This window comes from Tiliqua scincoides, chromosome 8, assembly GCF_035046505.1.
Source record: "Tiliqua scincoides isolate rTilSci1 chromosome 8, rTilSci1.hap2, whole genome shotgun sequence".
NCBI classification, from domain to species: domain Eukaryota; kingdom Metazoa; phylum Chordata; class Lepidosauria; order Squamata; family Scincidae; genus Tiliqua; species Tiliqua scincoides.
The window spans coordinates 34,476,616-34,493,838 of record NC_089828.1 but is presented as its reverse complement, the minus strand read 5'-3'; the positions used below and the strand labels follow the sequence as shown (position 1 = coordinate 34,493,838).

The window sequence follows — 17,223 nt, the reverse complement described above, 5'->3', positions numbered from 1 at the left end:
CCTGTAATGGAATTTGGGATTCTGTTTTCATGGAATGGTGCTCCAGAGGAGGCACTGAAAGCCACGTTAGTACAATTGGTTCCCATGCGCTTGTGCCTGTGAACATTGCATCATGGGATTTTGTAGTCTTGGCTGCATATTAAGACTACAGGGTCCATGGGGAGTCAAAGTATACAGTATAAAGTAAAGCATTTGGCGTCAAAGTATACAGCATATGAATATAAGAAGTTGCCCTACAGCATGTTTCCCAGCCTGGGGGGGAGTTGTGACCCCCACAGAACAGTGGGAAACAATGTTTTCCCCCTTAAGAGGAGTGACAGCAGCGATGGCACTTAAGGGTTCCCGTCACTGCTGCTGACTACATAAAAAAAAGAAGTTTGGGAATTAGCTGTCTGTGGAGAAGGCGGGAGATGCTGCAAAACCCGAGTTCTCATTGCTGCTGCAGACAGGTAAGCCCTAAAACCTCTCTTTTTACTTACAGTGCAATCCTGGGCATGTCTGCTCAGAAGTAAGTCCCACTGAATTCAATGGGACATATTCCTGGGTAACTGAATATAGGATTGCAGCCTCAGTCAGCAGTGGTGGTGATGTGAACTTGGAAATGCCGTCTCTGCTGATTTTCTACCTCGCTTAACAGCACCACAACAAATCAATGGTTTCCTTACCTTTGGGTAAGGCATTGGTTCCCAACCTGGGGGTCAGGACCCCCAAGGGGGCTGCAAGCCAATTTTCATAGGGTGGGTCACAGAGAGCTCAACATTGCTCTGAAAGGCAGAGCTCAAAGACATGGTTGGTGAGAAAGTGAGGTGGGAGAGAGAACACAATGAGAGGCTGAGCTTTAGTGGTTTTTGGAGCAATGTTTTGTGATTGTTTGGTAATGAGTAGGCTTTCTTTATTATCTTTATGAAAGATATTGTACTCCCTGCACCTGCTGGGGCCCCTTTGCAAAACTTAGCAGTTGGGAATTTTTGGCTAGGGAAGAACCTTCCCTATTAAACTGCCACATCCTCAATGCTTCTGGCTGCAAGGGAAACTAGCCTTGCCTTGAGCTTGTCTTAAGGTGTGTGTGTGTGTGTGTGTGTGTGTGTGTGTGTGTGTGTTCATACAGTGAAGTCTCTCCCAGGTGTCTCTCCAAGTGGGCATGTTGCGCCTTCCCTGTGCATTCCCAGGTGACTCTCAGCACGTGGGAAAGATGAAGAGATCGGGATGAAGAGGGGGCATAAACTTGGGGTAGGGAAGTAGAAATGAGGGTTTGCAGGCATAAACGATACCTGCAGCTGTAGATCAGGAAGGTCTGGGCCTTGAAATTTAAATATTTGGGAGGGGGGCAAGGATAGGGAAAGGCCAAGGAGTGAGAGTCAGGACTTGTATTGAAAGATGGTGGAAGAGTGTCAGGGGGGAAAGGAGAGAGGGCTTTTGGGAGCTGGCTGCAGGTCACAGTCTATTGCTAGACCTCCACTCCAACTCTTTTCCCCCTTCTTGTGTTTCTCCACACCCCAGTCATCCACCAAATTTTCATTCCATTCACTCAGCCTTGTGATCTCACCCTAAAATTAATTTGGTGCTGTGTATTTCTGCAGTATCTTTTTTTTACTCCATTCCCTCCCCATCCCTGTCTCTCTGTCTTTCTGCCTGCCTCATTCTGCATGACATTGTGTGAGTGCATGCAGTGGAGTGTTTTGCTTGCCACCAATTGCTGGTATTGTTAGGCAAAGGAAGTGTTGGGCTGGGCTCCACTCCTCAGCTGCAGGCAACCTCAGGCAAGCTGCTCACTCTGTGCCTCCAGCAGAGAGATATAATAATACACATTTGTGAATAGCTGAAAACTAGTCATTTCTAATGGCTTTCTCTCACACACAAACAGCCAACCATTTCTGCAAATGGGGGTGTTTATGAGTGGGGCTGTTTATGAGTGCTATTTTAAAAATGTGATTTTTACATTTTTTACATTCAGAAAGTGTGATTCATTACAAACAATCACTTCCTGCTTAATGACATCACTTCTGGACTTGCCAGCACAATGATGTCACTTCCTGTTTAATGACATAACTTCCTGCTTTATGACCTCACTTTCAGGAGTCCCAACAGGTTGTCATACTTAGAAAGTGGATCCTCGTGCAGAACCACTGCCCTACAGGAAGTCAAACTATTGGTGCATCTAGCACAGTGTGGTCTGCTCTGGAAGCAGTTCTCCAGGCACAGGGTATTTCCTATTCCTGCTACGTGAGATTCTTCAAGAGAAGACTGAACCTGGGATTTTCTGCAGGCAAGGCATATGCGGCACCCCTGAGCTATGGGTTCCTCCCTCATATGATAAGGCATGACCTTTCTGCACCTTAAAACCCACTCTTAAAATGAAGGGTGTTTTCTCTCTCTAGGACCTTATCATGGGATGCAGGGGAACATAGAGACTTTCCACTGAGTCAGACCACTGGTCCATCTAGCTCAGTATTGACCATACTGACTGGCTCTCCTGAGTCAGCTCTGCAACAAAGATCTTCTCCAACTGGCAAGGAAGGAATAAAATATACCCTCAACAGTGTGGGGACTTTGGAAGTGAGGAGAATGGGCATTCTAGGTTAAAAAAAAAATGACACCCATCAGGAGGTGGTCTCCCAAATGAATTCTCCTGTTGACTGTCCAATTCTATTCAAGTGCTGTGCTGGCAGAACACATGTTCCATTGTCATAGCCTGTTGCAAAAGCATCATAAAGTGCTTTGCGATAGCGCAGGGAGCCAGTACACTGGCAGGAAAGCTGCAGCCTTCTCGAACCCATTGGTGGCTGTTGGTATGGATACCAGACCAGATAAGTCCAGCAGAGGGGCAGGGGATGGGGAGGAGGTGGAATGGAGGAGATGGGTTAGGGATGGGTATGGCGCACACCTAAACTTAACCCCCTTCCTGGGCCCAATCCACCAGAATGGATCAACTCAGACTTGAACGAATGATATAACTAGCACAGGTCTGAGATGACTCATAGGGGCTACTGGGGTTTACCCCAGGGCAAGGGGACAGATGTCCCCTTACCCCAGCAGTTTTCAAACACTCTAGGAGAGTTTGGACCGCTGTAAGTCCTTGCAGGGGCAGGAGGCAGTGGGGGTGGGGGAAGGCAGTGGCGCAATCCCCAGGATTGAGAGAGAGAGAGAGAGAGAGAGAGAGAGAGAGAGAGAGAGAGAGAGAGAGAGAGAGAGAGAGAGAGAGAGAGAGAGAGAGAGAGAGAGAGAGAGAGAGAGAGAGAGAGAGAGAGAGAGAGAGAGAGAGAGAGAGAGAAAGAAAGAAAGAAAGAAAGAAAGAAAGAAAGAAAGAAAGAAAGAAAGAAAGAAAGAAAGAAAGAAAGAAAGAAAGAAAGAAAGAAGTACTAATGTGAGTACAAAGGTATAATTAAATGCATAATGAAAATGAATAACGTAATGGTCATTTCTGTATGTCCCGCTGAATTAGATAGTAAGTCATCTTGTAGTTGGCAGGGACCCTTTTCCTCCTTCTGTGTTTTTTCTGTCCAGCGCTTAGCACAAGATAGGAGCCAAAAATATTCAGGCAGTAAAGATAGGCTAGGAGGTATTTCTGTAATTGTGCCACATGCTTATTGGTTTACATCAGCCCTAACAGGCTACAAGGTTGCACTGAGAGAAATGAGATCACAAATGGGCTCCTTTTTGACTCTGCCACATTTTTTACACAGAACCCTGTTGCCCTTCAGAAACTGTCTTGGTGGAATAGTTGGTTGAGCGTGTATATACAGACCAAGCCACGGTCAGGGCTGTAGATCACCCCTTCCCTCACTCAGTCACAAATTCTGCAATGTGAAGAATGGAATTCTGCAATTGCCATAGGCACATTTGTTTGCTTTATGGGCATGAAGAAATGCAAGTAATTACAAAAGCCCACAGAGCACATCTCCCTGACCCCTATATGAAATGCATTAATTTCATTTTTTTAAAAGGTATTTCTGACCTTTCTTCCATCAAGGAGATCAAGGCAGTATACACAGGTCTCTCAGGGGGTCTCCCATGCGGACACTGACAAGATTCAAGCCTTCTCCTGCTTCAGCAAAATTGTTAAATCGGGTTCCTTCAGGCCCACAACTTGGGCCTATTCTGCTGATTCCCTTTTTTGTGTCTACCTTTTTAGGAACATAGGATCAGACCCAAGGTATATCAAATCGCGCATCCTGTTTCTCACAGTGGCCAACCAGATGCCTACAGAAGCCCATCCTAGGGACATGAAGGCAACAACTATCCCCCACTGTCACCTGCACTTGTTGATCTCAGGTAAACTTCCTTTGGAGATGCAGACTCCATATAACCCTAATGGCTCATAGCTTTTGATAGGTGTCCATGAACCTAGACATATCTACTCAGAAGTAAGTCCCAATGTAGTCAATGGGGCTTACTCCAAGGTAAATGTGGATAGGACTGCTGCCTAATTTTCTTTTTCAAGCCATCTACAACTTCTTAAGAAGCAGAGTCCATACTTTTAGTTTGTGTTGCCTGTAAACATAGTTCTTTTGGTCTACCCTGAATTTACAGCCCATCAGTTCCACTGGGTGCCCTAGTATTATGAAAGAGAGAGGGGAAAATTCTCCCTTCCTACCTTCTCCACTTTATATGCCTTTATTGAACACTTCTTCATCCTTGAAAACCTTTTTCTATACTATGCGCAAAAGTCCCAACTACTGTAGCCTTTCCTTGTAAGGAAGATGTTCTAACTCCTCGTTTGGTTGTCTTTTTTTGGCCTTATTAAAAATTGAAGCATAGCTTATTCTGAATGCTGGATTCTGCTCCTGATAGCCAATCTTGTAGGTTTTTTTGGATATGCATATATACTGTACACACCTCTCTATATATGACCAGCTCGTCATGTTTCTGCAGGGCCAGGTCCAACCTACTTCAAGATTTTGAAAGGCAGCCTGGTATAGTAGTTGGGATGTTGGAATAGGACTTGGGTTCAAATCTTCAAGCAGTTGTGACACTTAGGGTGCAATCCAATGCGCCTGCTTGGCCAGCGCAAGATGCTTGCACTGGCCAATGGGTGTCACGAAAGTGCAATAAAGCACCTTCTCTTGGGGAAGACAGGCCAGTGCACATCCATGCACTGGCCTCCCTGCGCCGATGTGGGCCTAGGGCAGGATGAGTTTGCACGGCCGAGCTCAGCCAGTCCTGGGGTCTTGGGGGGGGGGTTGTACAGAGGGTGGGGAGGAGGCAGGAGGGTGGTGTTTTGGAGTGGGCGGAGGGCAGGTGGCAGGCGGTTCTGTGGGTAGGTGAGCAGGAGATGGGGCCAGGAACTGGCACTTATGCCACATCCAAGTTTTATTCCCAGACAGCCCCAGGTTGCTCAGATTTGTGCCACCAATTTAGGTGGCACGAACCCAAGTAGCCCCAGTGGGGCTTCTGCAGTGTTACGTGGGGTAAGAGGAATTTTTTCCCCTTGCCCCAGGCTGGCCTGCAGTAAGCCCCAAACTTGCCCTGGATACAGTGCAGGCCCGCTGGCCTGCCTGTCCCAGCACAAGTTAGGATTGCACTGCCTGTGACCTGAGGCCAGTTGTTCTCTCTCAGTCTCACTTCACAGAGGTATTGTGAGAATAAAAGGGGAGTGGGGAGGAGATCTATGGACACTGACCTGAGATCCTTAAAGGAAGAGTCAGATTAAAATGAATTTATGAAAAGATCTATGACCCATCTTTTGGCCCTCAAAAAAGCCCCCTCTATTATATAAAATATAATAAATTGAGGACCCATTAGTGGGTATCTCAAAACCAATAAACCAAGAGTTTTTCCATCCAGGCTTCAGGTTGTAACAACCACTACAAGAGGCTTTAACAAAAGGTCACCACAGAATTGGCAAGGTAATATTACTTATAATTTCTCTTTCACCAATTACTTTTCTGTTACACAGACCTGCAAATTTTGAGGGTCAGAAAAACTTTTTCCCAAACTTATGGTGGTTTTATATGAATTTGGGGTGCTGATTCAAAAAATGGCATCAGTTTTGACTCATCATGCCTAGTTTTGGAGATAGTTAGTGAACGGTTCAAGCAGCTTCCTCGTGAGGGAGCCTGAGTCATGGCTTCTTCACAATGAAGCTGCTTGAATCATTCATCAGTGAGGCTATGCCGTGTCTCCAAAACTAGACAAGATAGGGCAAAATGGACACCATTTTTTGAATCAGCACCCCATATGTACTCAGGAATAGGTCTATCTTTTAAGACAGCAAAATGTGTGTTGGCCTTTGTTATTAAACATAGATATATCTGGAGATTAGCCTTCGCTCCCACTCACACTGCATCATGAGTTTGGTAGTTTTCATGTCCCAAACTCTCCAATTCCCAATCCTTTCTGTTATTAGTGAAGATTCATTTGTGATGTTTCTATAGGAGTTTCTATAGCAAATTTCAGCCAAAGAGGATGTGCAAAACTCTATACTAAACTTTTGGGGAGGTTGTATATTTTCTAGAGCTGTGCTGGAAGTTCATTGGGTCAAAGTTTTGGAAGAACTTTGGGTGGCTTAATACTGATCCCCTTTGCGTTTCTTCACTACTGCTGGTATCCTCACCCTTGACCCATGCTGAGAGAATGACTCTGAGGAAGAAGGAACAGTTGAGTCAGAAGAACCAGCCCTGGACAGTGTCTCAGACCTCAAACCCACTCTGGAGCCTGGGCCAAAGCCCACAAGCCAGGAGACCCCCCCATGCCAGATATAGGGGAGCCCAAGACCCCAGAATGGGAGATCACATAGCCAGCACAGAGTCATGGCTCCTCACAGAGCCGGCCTTACCAGTGCCTGGAACATCAGGTTCCCCTGAGCCTGCATCTTGGAACTAGCAATGGGACAAGATGAATGTTATGAAGTGAAGGAGGAGTACAAGACTCTAAGGCAGAGGCTGTCCTGGAAGACATCCAGGTGGAGATGGAATCCAGGCATGAAAGTATTTAAGATCTCACTCCTCCTTCAGCCATCGGATCACGTTGCTCACTTGATGCTTTCAAAGCAGTTGTAACCTTGACTAGTCTTGCCTCTTGGATGTCTGCTTGGGGAACAGATCAAGCTTGTGTCTTCTGGTGGCAGTAGCAGAAGCTCTTGGTACTGTCAGCTCTCTTCTTGGTACTTTTTTTTTGGTAGTTGTTACTTATTGTTGGTTTTGTGCACTATTTATTAAGCCAATAAAGGTTTTGAATTGGATTAGTATCATCAGCTGCCGTTTTTTCCCCAGAAGCCCCCTCAGAATGAATTTAGTATTTGTGCATTGGTGACTTCTGAGGAAAAATAGCAGCAGCTAGTGAGGACCACTATTTTCCCCCAGAATGCATCTTAGGATGACATAGCACAAATGGGGGCAGGGGGAATGGTGGCCACCAGGAAGTTATCAATGGGAGAGGAGTGCTGCTGGTCCATATCTTTGAAATTCATTCCCAGTATGCATCCCCCTTCAAAATATCACCAAAATGATCCCTCTTTGTTTCCTTCTATGCACAAAGGTGGCAAAAGGTAGGGGCCCACACTGTCTTAGCTCTGAGAATCAACAAAATTTCTACAGGGGAAAAGAAACGGCTTTTTTTAATTTTCTCATTGTGCACATAAAAATTTGGAAGAGGTATAATTTGGTACTTTGTGGTGATTTCTTTTGGTAAGGCCTTCTCTACCACCATGCACCCCCCTCCCTCCCAAAAAAAGAGGAAAGAGAGTAATAAGTAAGAAATGAGTGATCTACGCACCATCGGACTTACCCCGAAATTGGAAGCGGCAAAACGATCAGAGGCAGAGACGTTGGTGGAGGCAGTGGTGTGAGCATAGTAAGCATTGATGTTGGCCAACAGGGTGCTCATGACTGCTGGCACCCCGGGGCACATGTATTTGGAGGAGAGACAGGCAAAGTGCCTGTGGGAAAGAGAAAGCAGAAGCTGTGTGAGCTGGGACACTTGCACCCCCTGAGGCCAGCTACGAAGAATACAACTTAAGGGCTGCCTTGGTGGATCCAACCTAAGGCCCATCTAGTCCACCATCCTGCATCCCACACTGGCCAATCAGATGTCTCCAAGCTCACAAGCTGACTGTTGGTGATAGACATCTATTGTTTGTCCCCAGCACCTGGCAAGTCAGGTGTATACTGCCTCTGAACATGGCGGTTCCATCTGGTTATCATTGCTAATAGTTAATGACAAACCTAACAGAAACACTGTTGGGTCAGATCAACCATCCATCTAGTCCAGCATTCTTGTTACAACAGGGGCCACTGAAAAGCTCTTGAGCAAGAGACAAGGCAGAGAGTCTCTCCTGTTTGTCACCAGCATCTGGTACTCAGAGGTAAATCACTCCTCAACAGCCAACCTAGCAATAATGGTTAGTAGAAATAATAGTTTAGAAGTAAAAATAATAATTTTTTTAAGCCAATAAATTAAGCTCCCATTACAACACATGGTGATGTGCAATCAATTCCATAAATTGATTGCATGCTTGTGAAGAAGGATTTCCCTTATGTCTTCCTTGAACCTAAGCAAATGTTGGGGGGTGGGGCTATCATGCTAAGGTAGGACAGCAGCTTTGAGAAGGCCCTGGGTTAAACCCCTACTAGCAGCTTCTCCAGAGGCAGCTGTGAAAAGACACTCCGGACAACTTCTGTGAGAGACAAAACTGAGCTATATGAACCAATGGCTTTGATTCAGTATGTTCAACTGTTGCAAGTAACCTCTAGATCACAAGGAATGGCCTCCAGTTGTGCCAATTATCAGGGAAAGTAGTGTAGGTTCCAGCATCTTGCACTGAATCAGCATATCAAACACAATCTAAACTCCAGAAATATACACTCATGGAGCCCATTTGGACTCATGTGGTGAATATCACAAGTAGCCAGGGTATGATTTGGACGAATTTTCCGCAGGAACTCACGTCATAGCCTGATAGATAGACTCCACTCCATATCTCATTGCAAACTCATCCACAATCTCCTGGGCAGTCTCATCAAAGTACACTTTCCAAGCGTCGTCCCCTTTCGCATCTGGGATTTTTACCACGCCGTTGTTTTGGATGTCCGTCACAAAATGAAAGAGGTTCTATAGTGCAGTTTGGAGAGAAAACAACATTAATCAGAGGAGATTAACTAAGGTGATTCCTTCATGCAAAGGATAGGAACAATTTGCTGTGATGTCTCTGAAGTTTGTTATTATCTGGCTCAGAAGATGACATTTTGCAAGAGGTAATGCTTTAGGAATCAAGAATCAAGCCCCTAGAAAGTCTCTCTCTCTCTCTCTCTCTCTCTCTCTCTCTCTCTCTCTCTTATTTACTCCAGTCAATATCACACAATTCCATGCCCCCCATCCCATGCAGCTTACAAAAAGTAAACATAAATACTCATACCCTCATGTGGACCACAAATTGGACATGCACTAATTGATACATAGTCCTGGAATGTTTAGTTTCCAGGGCACTAGGTTACAGGTGGTGCGTTCCTTGACCTGCTATGAATACTGAAATCCATGGCTAATCAAATCTGTGGATTGCTGCACCTATCCTCCGACTGTGACTTAAGCTGTGCTCTGGTTGTGTTCAGAGACCCTTCTGAGGGCCGGCGGGCCGTGTGCAGCCTCCGTAACCCTCAGGAGGCCTCTGGAAGGTGGAAAACCAGAAGTGCCAATTTTCGGCCTTCTGGAAGCCCCAGAAGATCACCTGAGCTCACGACCTCCTTGGCCCTCAGAAGGCATCCAAAAGACCAAAAATCAGCACTTCCAGTTTTTGACTGAAAACTGGAATGCTAATTCTAGAGGCCTTCCAGAGGCCTCAGAAGGCCTCTTTATGGTCAGGGAGGCCATGCACAGTCTCCCTGGCCCTCAGAACAGTCTCTGGATGTGACCAGAGTTGTGCTCCAGTTGGGATCAGAAGACAACAGGTGGGGCAAATCCACGTGTTCGGGACCTGTAGTGAGGTAAAACTGCAGGTCCTAAAGCCATGGATAAAAAGGCACCACCTGTACTTTGTAAAGATGTCTATGTTAGCTCTGTGTTCATGCAAAGCCAGAGACACAGCTAACAAGTTGGTTCATGGAAAGTTGCAGGCAGCTGAGTCACACTGAGTCAGCAGAATTACACTGCACCTGTGCCTGCCACACCCTAGTTAACTGAGCAGACTCTGACTGGGTGCTTGGACTACTTAAGCCTTAGTCTGCAGCTCCACCCATGCAGTAGGTGTAAACTGTGGTACTGCTGCCGGACACTTTGATGATCGGATAACTGTGTGTGTATATGCTGTAAATGACCTTGGACTGACTGACTGACTGACTGTGATTTGTGGATACTGACTTGGATAAGGTAATGCTGGACTGCTGTACTCTACGTGTATGACCTGAACTGTTTTTTGACTACTCTGTGTGTGCAACTCCTTGCTCTAATATACAACAGCACATTCAAAGACTCTGTTGTGTCTGCTGTTTTTTTGCCCCCTGCTCTACACTGGGACACACCCAAGGTTCCTTCCAACCTTAACAGTCTAATGCCCTAGAAACTTTATTTCCAAGAGGTCTTTGCATCTGGAATGCTACTGAATGCACTCATGATAGTATCCTAGGTGCCAGGATCCTTGGAAGATGTAATTTCCGAAGACTCTGGCATCTCTACTGAGTTGTCCAGAAAAACTACATTTTTCAAGCCTCAAAGATGGATAGAAATGTTGCAGAGAAGTCTCTCAGTTGCTGCCATAAAGACATTGCAACTACTAAGTGGCACCCTACTCACCTCGTGGAGGCAGGTGTATTGCACATGATACGGTGCCACTTTCTCCTCGCCTTTTATTTCTACACTTATGTGCAACCGGATGGCTCCAGATACTGCTGATTTGTCCGTCCGCTTGTCTGAAATGGTCAGAGGTGGAGAAGAGAGTAGACAACATAACACCTGGAGTCAAAATTCTTCTTTTTGGTGGAGAATGATTCATCTCAAGGATGAAGACAGGGCAAAAGCACATGATACAGTCATTGCAAGAAATTAAGGTTCAATCTATGCTTATGTTTATGGATTCTCCCTTTGCTGGATTTCAACTCAGAGATTCTGCTAGAGTGGATATGCTTATAGGAACTCAAAATGCTGAAATATGTTATTGATCCAGAGATACATTTTGCAATCTTGGTGAGTGGAAATTCTTGTGCTGTCTTTTTGCAGTAAAAGCACACAGAAAGAAAATGAAAAAACAAACTCTCCTTACTCAAAAGATTCCTTAGTCAAAAAAAAATTTTAACTAGTAAACTAATGCAGGATGCAATTATGAAAAAGTGCACGGTACAATTTCATAATTTAAAATGATATATTTTCATACTTTTAAAAACTGAGAATTGTATCTAAAAACATATTTTTGTACTATTTTCTTTTTTCCAATTTAGGGAGCAAGTGCAAAATCCATTCTGACATTCCAAAATCCAAGAGTCTTAGGGTGCAATCCTAACCCCTTATGTCAGTGCTTTCCAGCACTGGCATAGCTGTGCCAATGGGATGTGTGCTGCATCCTGCAGTTGGGTGGCACTCACAGAGGCCTCCTCAAAGTCAGGGAATGTTTGTTCCCTTACCTCAGAGCTGCATTGCCCTTATGTGAGTGCTGGAAAACACCAACATAAGGGGTTAGGATTGCGCCCCTTGTGGAATTCACCTGAAACGGATCCAAGGTTGTCAGAATCTCAGATACAACAACAGCAATCAATATAGCACCATTATTATATTAAATGGAACTAAAGAATTAAAAAGCAGTTAACTGCGGTACAGAATGGAAAGAATCCACTCATCTTTAGTTGAATGAAAAGTGTGCACTGAATCAAAAGTGTGCACTGGAGTGATATTCCCAAGCTGTTTCTTTACTGGAGTACTTTATGTTCCTAGCCATAGTCACACCCCCCATAATGTTGCTTCCTTTAGTGCTGATGTGTTTACAGCACTCTTTGTCCTGGTGTGATTGAAACCATTCTAGCCAATGGGAGAAGGGCATTCTGTTTCCTGTCCATTAGTTTAACTATTTATTCTATACCACTCACATTTTGGAGGACATATCTTCTGCACTATTGGAAGCATTGCTGTACTTACCTAAGTTGTACCAGACATCCATCTCTCCGCTCAGTGTCCGTACTTCAATGATAGTCTGGCCAAGAAAGTCATCAGACTCTCTCTTGAAGCGCTGCTTGACCCTAGACTTTATATCATCATCTTCGTCCCAAACCCGTACCTTGATTCGGTCAGAAGAATTATGGCATTCACTGGCAGGAAGAAGCAGCAACAGGGGAACAAAAAGAGATTCAGTTTCAGAACATGGGCTGCTTAATTAGGGACAAGGATCTCTTGGTCTTGTGTCCCACCACCTTTCTGACAGGACCATCCCAGAATGTGATATGAGTTCTCAGAGCAAAAGGACTCCATTGCTAGCCCTAGCATTTCATGGGGTCCACAGAATGGGGTTCACAGCTTGCTGATAAACCTTCTACAAGTATCACCCCATCAAAAAGGCTGCAGTTGGGAGATCCATTGGCAGCCACCATTTTTTTAAATGATAGTAGCCATTGTTCTGCCCTATAATGACACTTCATCTGGGGTGGTGGGGAATGGCTACCACCAGGACTTGCAGCTGTACCTTGGAGCACTTGGAGAAAGCAACAGTTAAAATAAGAGTTTCACTTTTTCAATATTAAAAAATGAGAACAATTGCAAAAAATGTGACATAATGTGACAAATGATATGAACAAATGGAAGATGAAATACATTAAAATGAGTAAAAAAGAACCAAAGTGAATAGAAGAGATTGTTTTTCTTGCATAATCCCAGGACCAGATCAACATGGTACAGTTGCACGTACCATACAGAACTGCATGGTACAGTTGCACGTAGATGAATTAGACCTCAGCCTTGCAGAGGTCCAATACACCTAGGGCGCAATCCTAACCCCTTATGTCAGTGCTTTCCAGCATTGGCACAGCAGTGCCAATGGGACATGTGCTGCGTCCTGCAGTTGGGTGTCAGTCACGGAGGCCTCCTCAAAGTAAGGGGATGTTTGTTCCCTCACCTCGGAGTTGCACTGCCCTTATGTCAGTGCTGGAAAGCACTGACATAAGGGGTTAGGATTGCACCCCTAGTCAAATTGGAAAGCTGGGCCAGCATCTGGGAAAGGAGATGGAGCATTCTGGCATCTAATTCCCACCCTGTCACCCACTAAGTCACAGGATGCCTACTGGATGATGGCAGGTGGGGAAAAAGATGCAATGGTTGCAGCAGAGAAGGGTGATGTCTTTTGAACTGATGCTGCAGCTGCAGCATGAAGAACTCTCTTTCCATCTCCTGCCAAAACTGGGCAGGCAAGATGGAGAAGAGCTCTCCTTTGTGCCGCCACTTCTTCAAGGCATTCAAGCTTCTGGACATGTGGAGGGGGGGGGGGAGGAGGTGCACATGCAGGCCTCAGGTGTAAAGCAGGCCCCAGACAATGCCTGAGGGCCTGCACCACAATGGCACTGGGATGGGAATAGGTCACACAACAGCCAAAGGATGTGAGAGGTCTGGTTTGGACAGGTCACTTACAAATGGAAGTTTTCTTCCCAAACAGGGTTCAAGTTTCCATAGATGGTTTTCGTTCTCTTTTTGGTCTTTCCAACCTGGACAGTAACATATGGATCGCTGGAGCCGGTTTTATCCTTCGCCTGCAGGCCTTGCGCGCAAACAACTATCATACAAACACACACCCCCACACACAGGTGTACACACACACACACACACACACACACACACACACACACAAGCAGCATCATGAGACACAGCCCCCACAAGACACACAATACATAGATAGAGAAAGCAAAAGAAAACAGCGGTGAGTGACAAATAGATCAGAAAACAAGTTCAGCATTGCCAGTTTGCTCAGCATGACTCCATTTCTCCAACGTTCTTGTTAAGTGGATGAGCAGCAGAAGTTAAACTCAGGCCATTTTTGGGCTGTTGTTGGCCTCTGTTCCTTTACTGGTACCAACTTTTGTTTCCTGTCCCTGCCTTTCTAAGAGCTGGCAATCTAATGGAGTCAGCAGTTGTCACCTCAGAAATCTGAAGTTTTTGGATAGATTCAGTATGGCACCCCATTCATAATCTGTCAGCCTCATTCTCACAAACAGTAGATAAGGTGGTCAATCTGAGCCCACACCACGGCAGAGGTACGGGCTTGCATGACTGTCAGCTTCTCTGTACAAACATTAAACTTCCTCCTCAGCGAAACTAGCATGTCAGGGCCAGGATTTCTAGTCAAACTTTCTTAGCTAGTTTTCCAAGAGCAGGGAATTTGTCTGCAAGAAGGAGAATTTAAATGTGAGTTCCCACTCGTAGAGGTATAGCCCAGGCACAGTGACTGCCTCATCAGCAGTTGGTGAGAACCATATAGTTCACATAGGGCAGGATCCACTGATCCGGTGTTTCTCAAACTGTGGGTTGGGACCCACTAGGTGGGTCACGAGCCAATTTCAAGTCGGTTCCCATTCATTTCAATATTTTATTTTTGATATATTAGACTTGATGCTCCCATGGTATGTGACTGCATTTGGGGAAGTGTTACAGACCTGTACTTTTAACAAGCTACTATGTATATTCTTTTAACAATGATAGTAAATGGGACTTACTCCTGGGTAAGTGTGGGTAGGATTGTAGCCTAAGATTGTGAAAAATTTTCCTGCTTGATGATGTCACTTCCGGCCATGACATCACTTCGGATGTAATGACTCTCATTCAAAAAAGTGGGTCCCAGTGCTAAATGTGTAAGAACCACAGCACTGATCAATTCTCAGCATCTCCAAGGATTTCAGGCAGCAAGTAATAAGAAAGGGATCTCTATCCTCCCAAGACCTTAAAGAGTGGATGCCGTTAACAGTAGAAAAATACTGGTTCGGATGGCTCAATGGTCTTATTCAGAATAAGGCTGGGCAGCTTCCTACATTCATCATGGACATTCTTTACACAGCTTTACTACTTGGATATCGGAAGACAATTGTCATTACAAGGAGTCAATGAATTTTTATGGTTAGTCCTGTCTGCCAATTTGGTGGGGCCTGGAATTCTCATGAACATCACAATTTGGCCTGTGTGCCTCCTCATTTAGCAAGGTTGCTCATATACCTGTGATGCTGATCTTGGCTGACCACTTGGAGGTACCATCCAGGACGCTTTGCTTGACGGCTTTCATTTGCTGGGTGTGAGTGGTCTTGGAGACGGCAAAGATCTCCTGGATCAGCTCAAAGATCTCCGGCTTATTGCGCTCCCGGATCTTCATGCGATCTTTCAGCACCATGATGATGTTCTGTGTCCGGTCTTCTGCTCCATGCTTAGAACTTTTCTCTGCCGCTCCTGAACATATAGAGAAGCACAAGCACTTGGCAAAAGCTAGCTGTTGCCTTTTTCACCTGGCTGCTGCAAGGCATTCTGGGGCGCTACCCAGCAGCTGTGGGTGATAGATCACGGTGTTAAAATGTTGGGGCTATACCATATAGCCTAGGAGTGTAGTAGGCTATACCATTGTAAGTACACTCTATGATGTTCACACAACAATAAAATTGCCTAATGATGCATTTCGCAGAACATACCCCCCTCAAGAGACACATGACTGTAATCAATTTCATTCCTTTGGGGCTTGAAGATTCACTTCCCCCTTCCCATTTGCCTGTCACACAACCCCCCTTTTCCAAGTCATTTCTGAGCAGAAGAGGTGCCCCTCACTTTGCAGGCAGTCAGCATTGAGGAGATCCTGGCACTTCTCGTGGCATTTCACCCCACACTCTGTGCACCGCATTCCTTGGCGCGCAATGCCCCAGAGCAAGCCCTCGCACTCGTAACAGTAGGTGGGCGTGGTGGCCGTCCACACCTCAAAGTTGTGGGGGGTTGTGCAGGAGATGGGGTAGATTAAGGCTTGAAGGGTCTTCTTGTAAACATGGTTTTTCTAAGGGGGAGAGAACAAAGAACAAACACACAGGCACTTAGGCTGAGGAGTTACTTAGACCTTACTTGACTTTGAATGTGAAGATGTGCCCTGGTCAGAATGTGCTCCTGCATTAGCAGCCAAATGCTATTTCTCCCCAAAGTTATTTTTGCAGGCTACATTGTCATCAGAACACTTGTGCCTGCTTCTTACTCTCCCCGTTGCCTTGAACCTGGACACCCATAAAGTGAGACAACACTTACTAGCTCTTCATTGTTTAAAGTGCTTGATGCAAGTGCTGACGTGATACCAGCTTTCCTGGACTGGACCAAGGACTGTGGGAAGGAAGCATAAAGAAAATAATTAACGCTCTGTTAATTAAGACTGCACAGAAAACAGGACGCCTTCTCCAAATATTCACTGAGAAAGCTCATGCACATTGAACCAATTCTGAACCAAGTCAAGGGGAGCAACTTGTGTCAAGAGAACAGATCTACAAATATGGGATAAAAATAAATAACGAAATCAACTTACCATCGCCTGTAAAGTTGGAGCAGCAGAAAATGAACAAGATAAGGAGAAGGTGTTAAAACAAGCTGAAAGACAATAAGCTGTTCCTGCCAAAATTTCCCATTGGCAACCAGAAAGGAACAAGCCCAAGAAAGGTTTGGCTGAATTCTAACCTTTTTCTCTGAGCTACTTCCTACTGAGCTACTTCCTGCTGGGTTTGGGCTCACCATCCTTAATGCTTTCCTTCATCTCCCATTTCCATGTGAAGCAGACCAACAGTACTCTCTTAACTTCACCATCCCTTGGCCATAGAGAATATCAAGTACATGACACTAGTGTTCATCTTGCATCTAGGATGGTCCCTTCCCATGAAATCTCTGAAAAGCTCTAGTCTGATCATCTTCCTGAAACTGTCAAGGACCTTTTAATATATAAAGGTTGATTTTAAACTTCGAAGGGCAGCCAAGCCCTACATCTTCGTAGAACCTCAAGTAACACACCATCTGTGGTGGACCTGTCCTCTGATCTAGGCTGGGCATGGCAGCAATACATTTTTATACCCTGTGGAGGAATTTTTTTTTTTTCCTCATGGGTATAAAGTCTGGGCAGGTCCACATCAGCAAATGATCAGCATATGGAACAGGATCATACTCCTTTATCCCACCTCTGACCTCATCACATTGATCATCTTGGTTCCAGCAGCAAATGGTCTGGAACAGGACCTTTATTGAGGTCTGAGTGCACAGCTGAATATCTATTCTCCTCCCCCATCTCAGCAAAATTCCTTCCAACTTTTGCATGTGGAAACATTA

At 45.2% G+C, this 17,223-nt stretch overlaps 1 protein-coding gene across 1 annotated transcript in view; it reads right to left on the bottom strand.

Annotated features, from left to right (window-relative positions):
• UNC13A (unc-13 homolog A) overlaps positions 1–17,223 on the bottom strand; it is a 100,904-nt gene that overhangs the window by 48,412 nt on the left and 35,269 nt on the right. Inside the window, exons 15-22 of the mRNA XM_066635597.1 lie at positions 16,165–16,236; positions 15,703–15,922; positions 15,106–15,333; positions 13,534–13,675; positions 12,055–12,224; positions 10,723–10,838; positions 8,885–9,048; positions 7,726–7,876 (exon numbers count right to left, since the gene is read on the bottom strand). Coding sequence (XP_066491694.1) covers positions 7,726–7,876; positions 8,885–9,048; positions 10,723–10,838; positions 12,055–12,224; positions 13,534–13,675; positions 15,106–15,333; positions 15,703–15,922; positions 16,165–16,236 — 1,263 coding nt within the window. The remainder of the gene's footprint in view (positions 1–7,725; positions 7,877–8,884; positions 9,049–10,722; positions 10,839–12,054; positions 12,225–13,533; positions 13,676–15,105; positions 15,334–15,702; positions 15,923–16,164; positions 16,237–17,223) is intronic.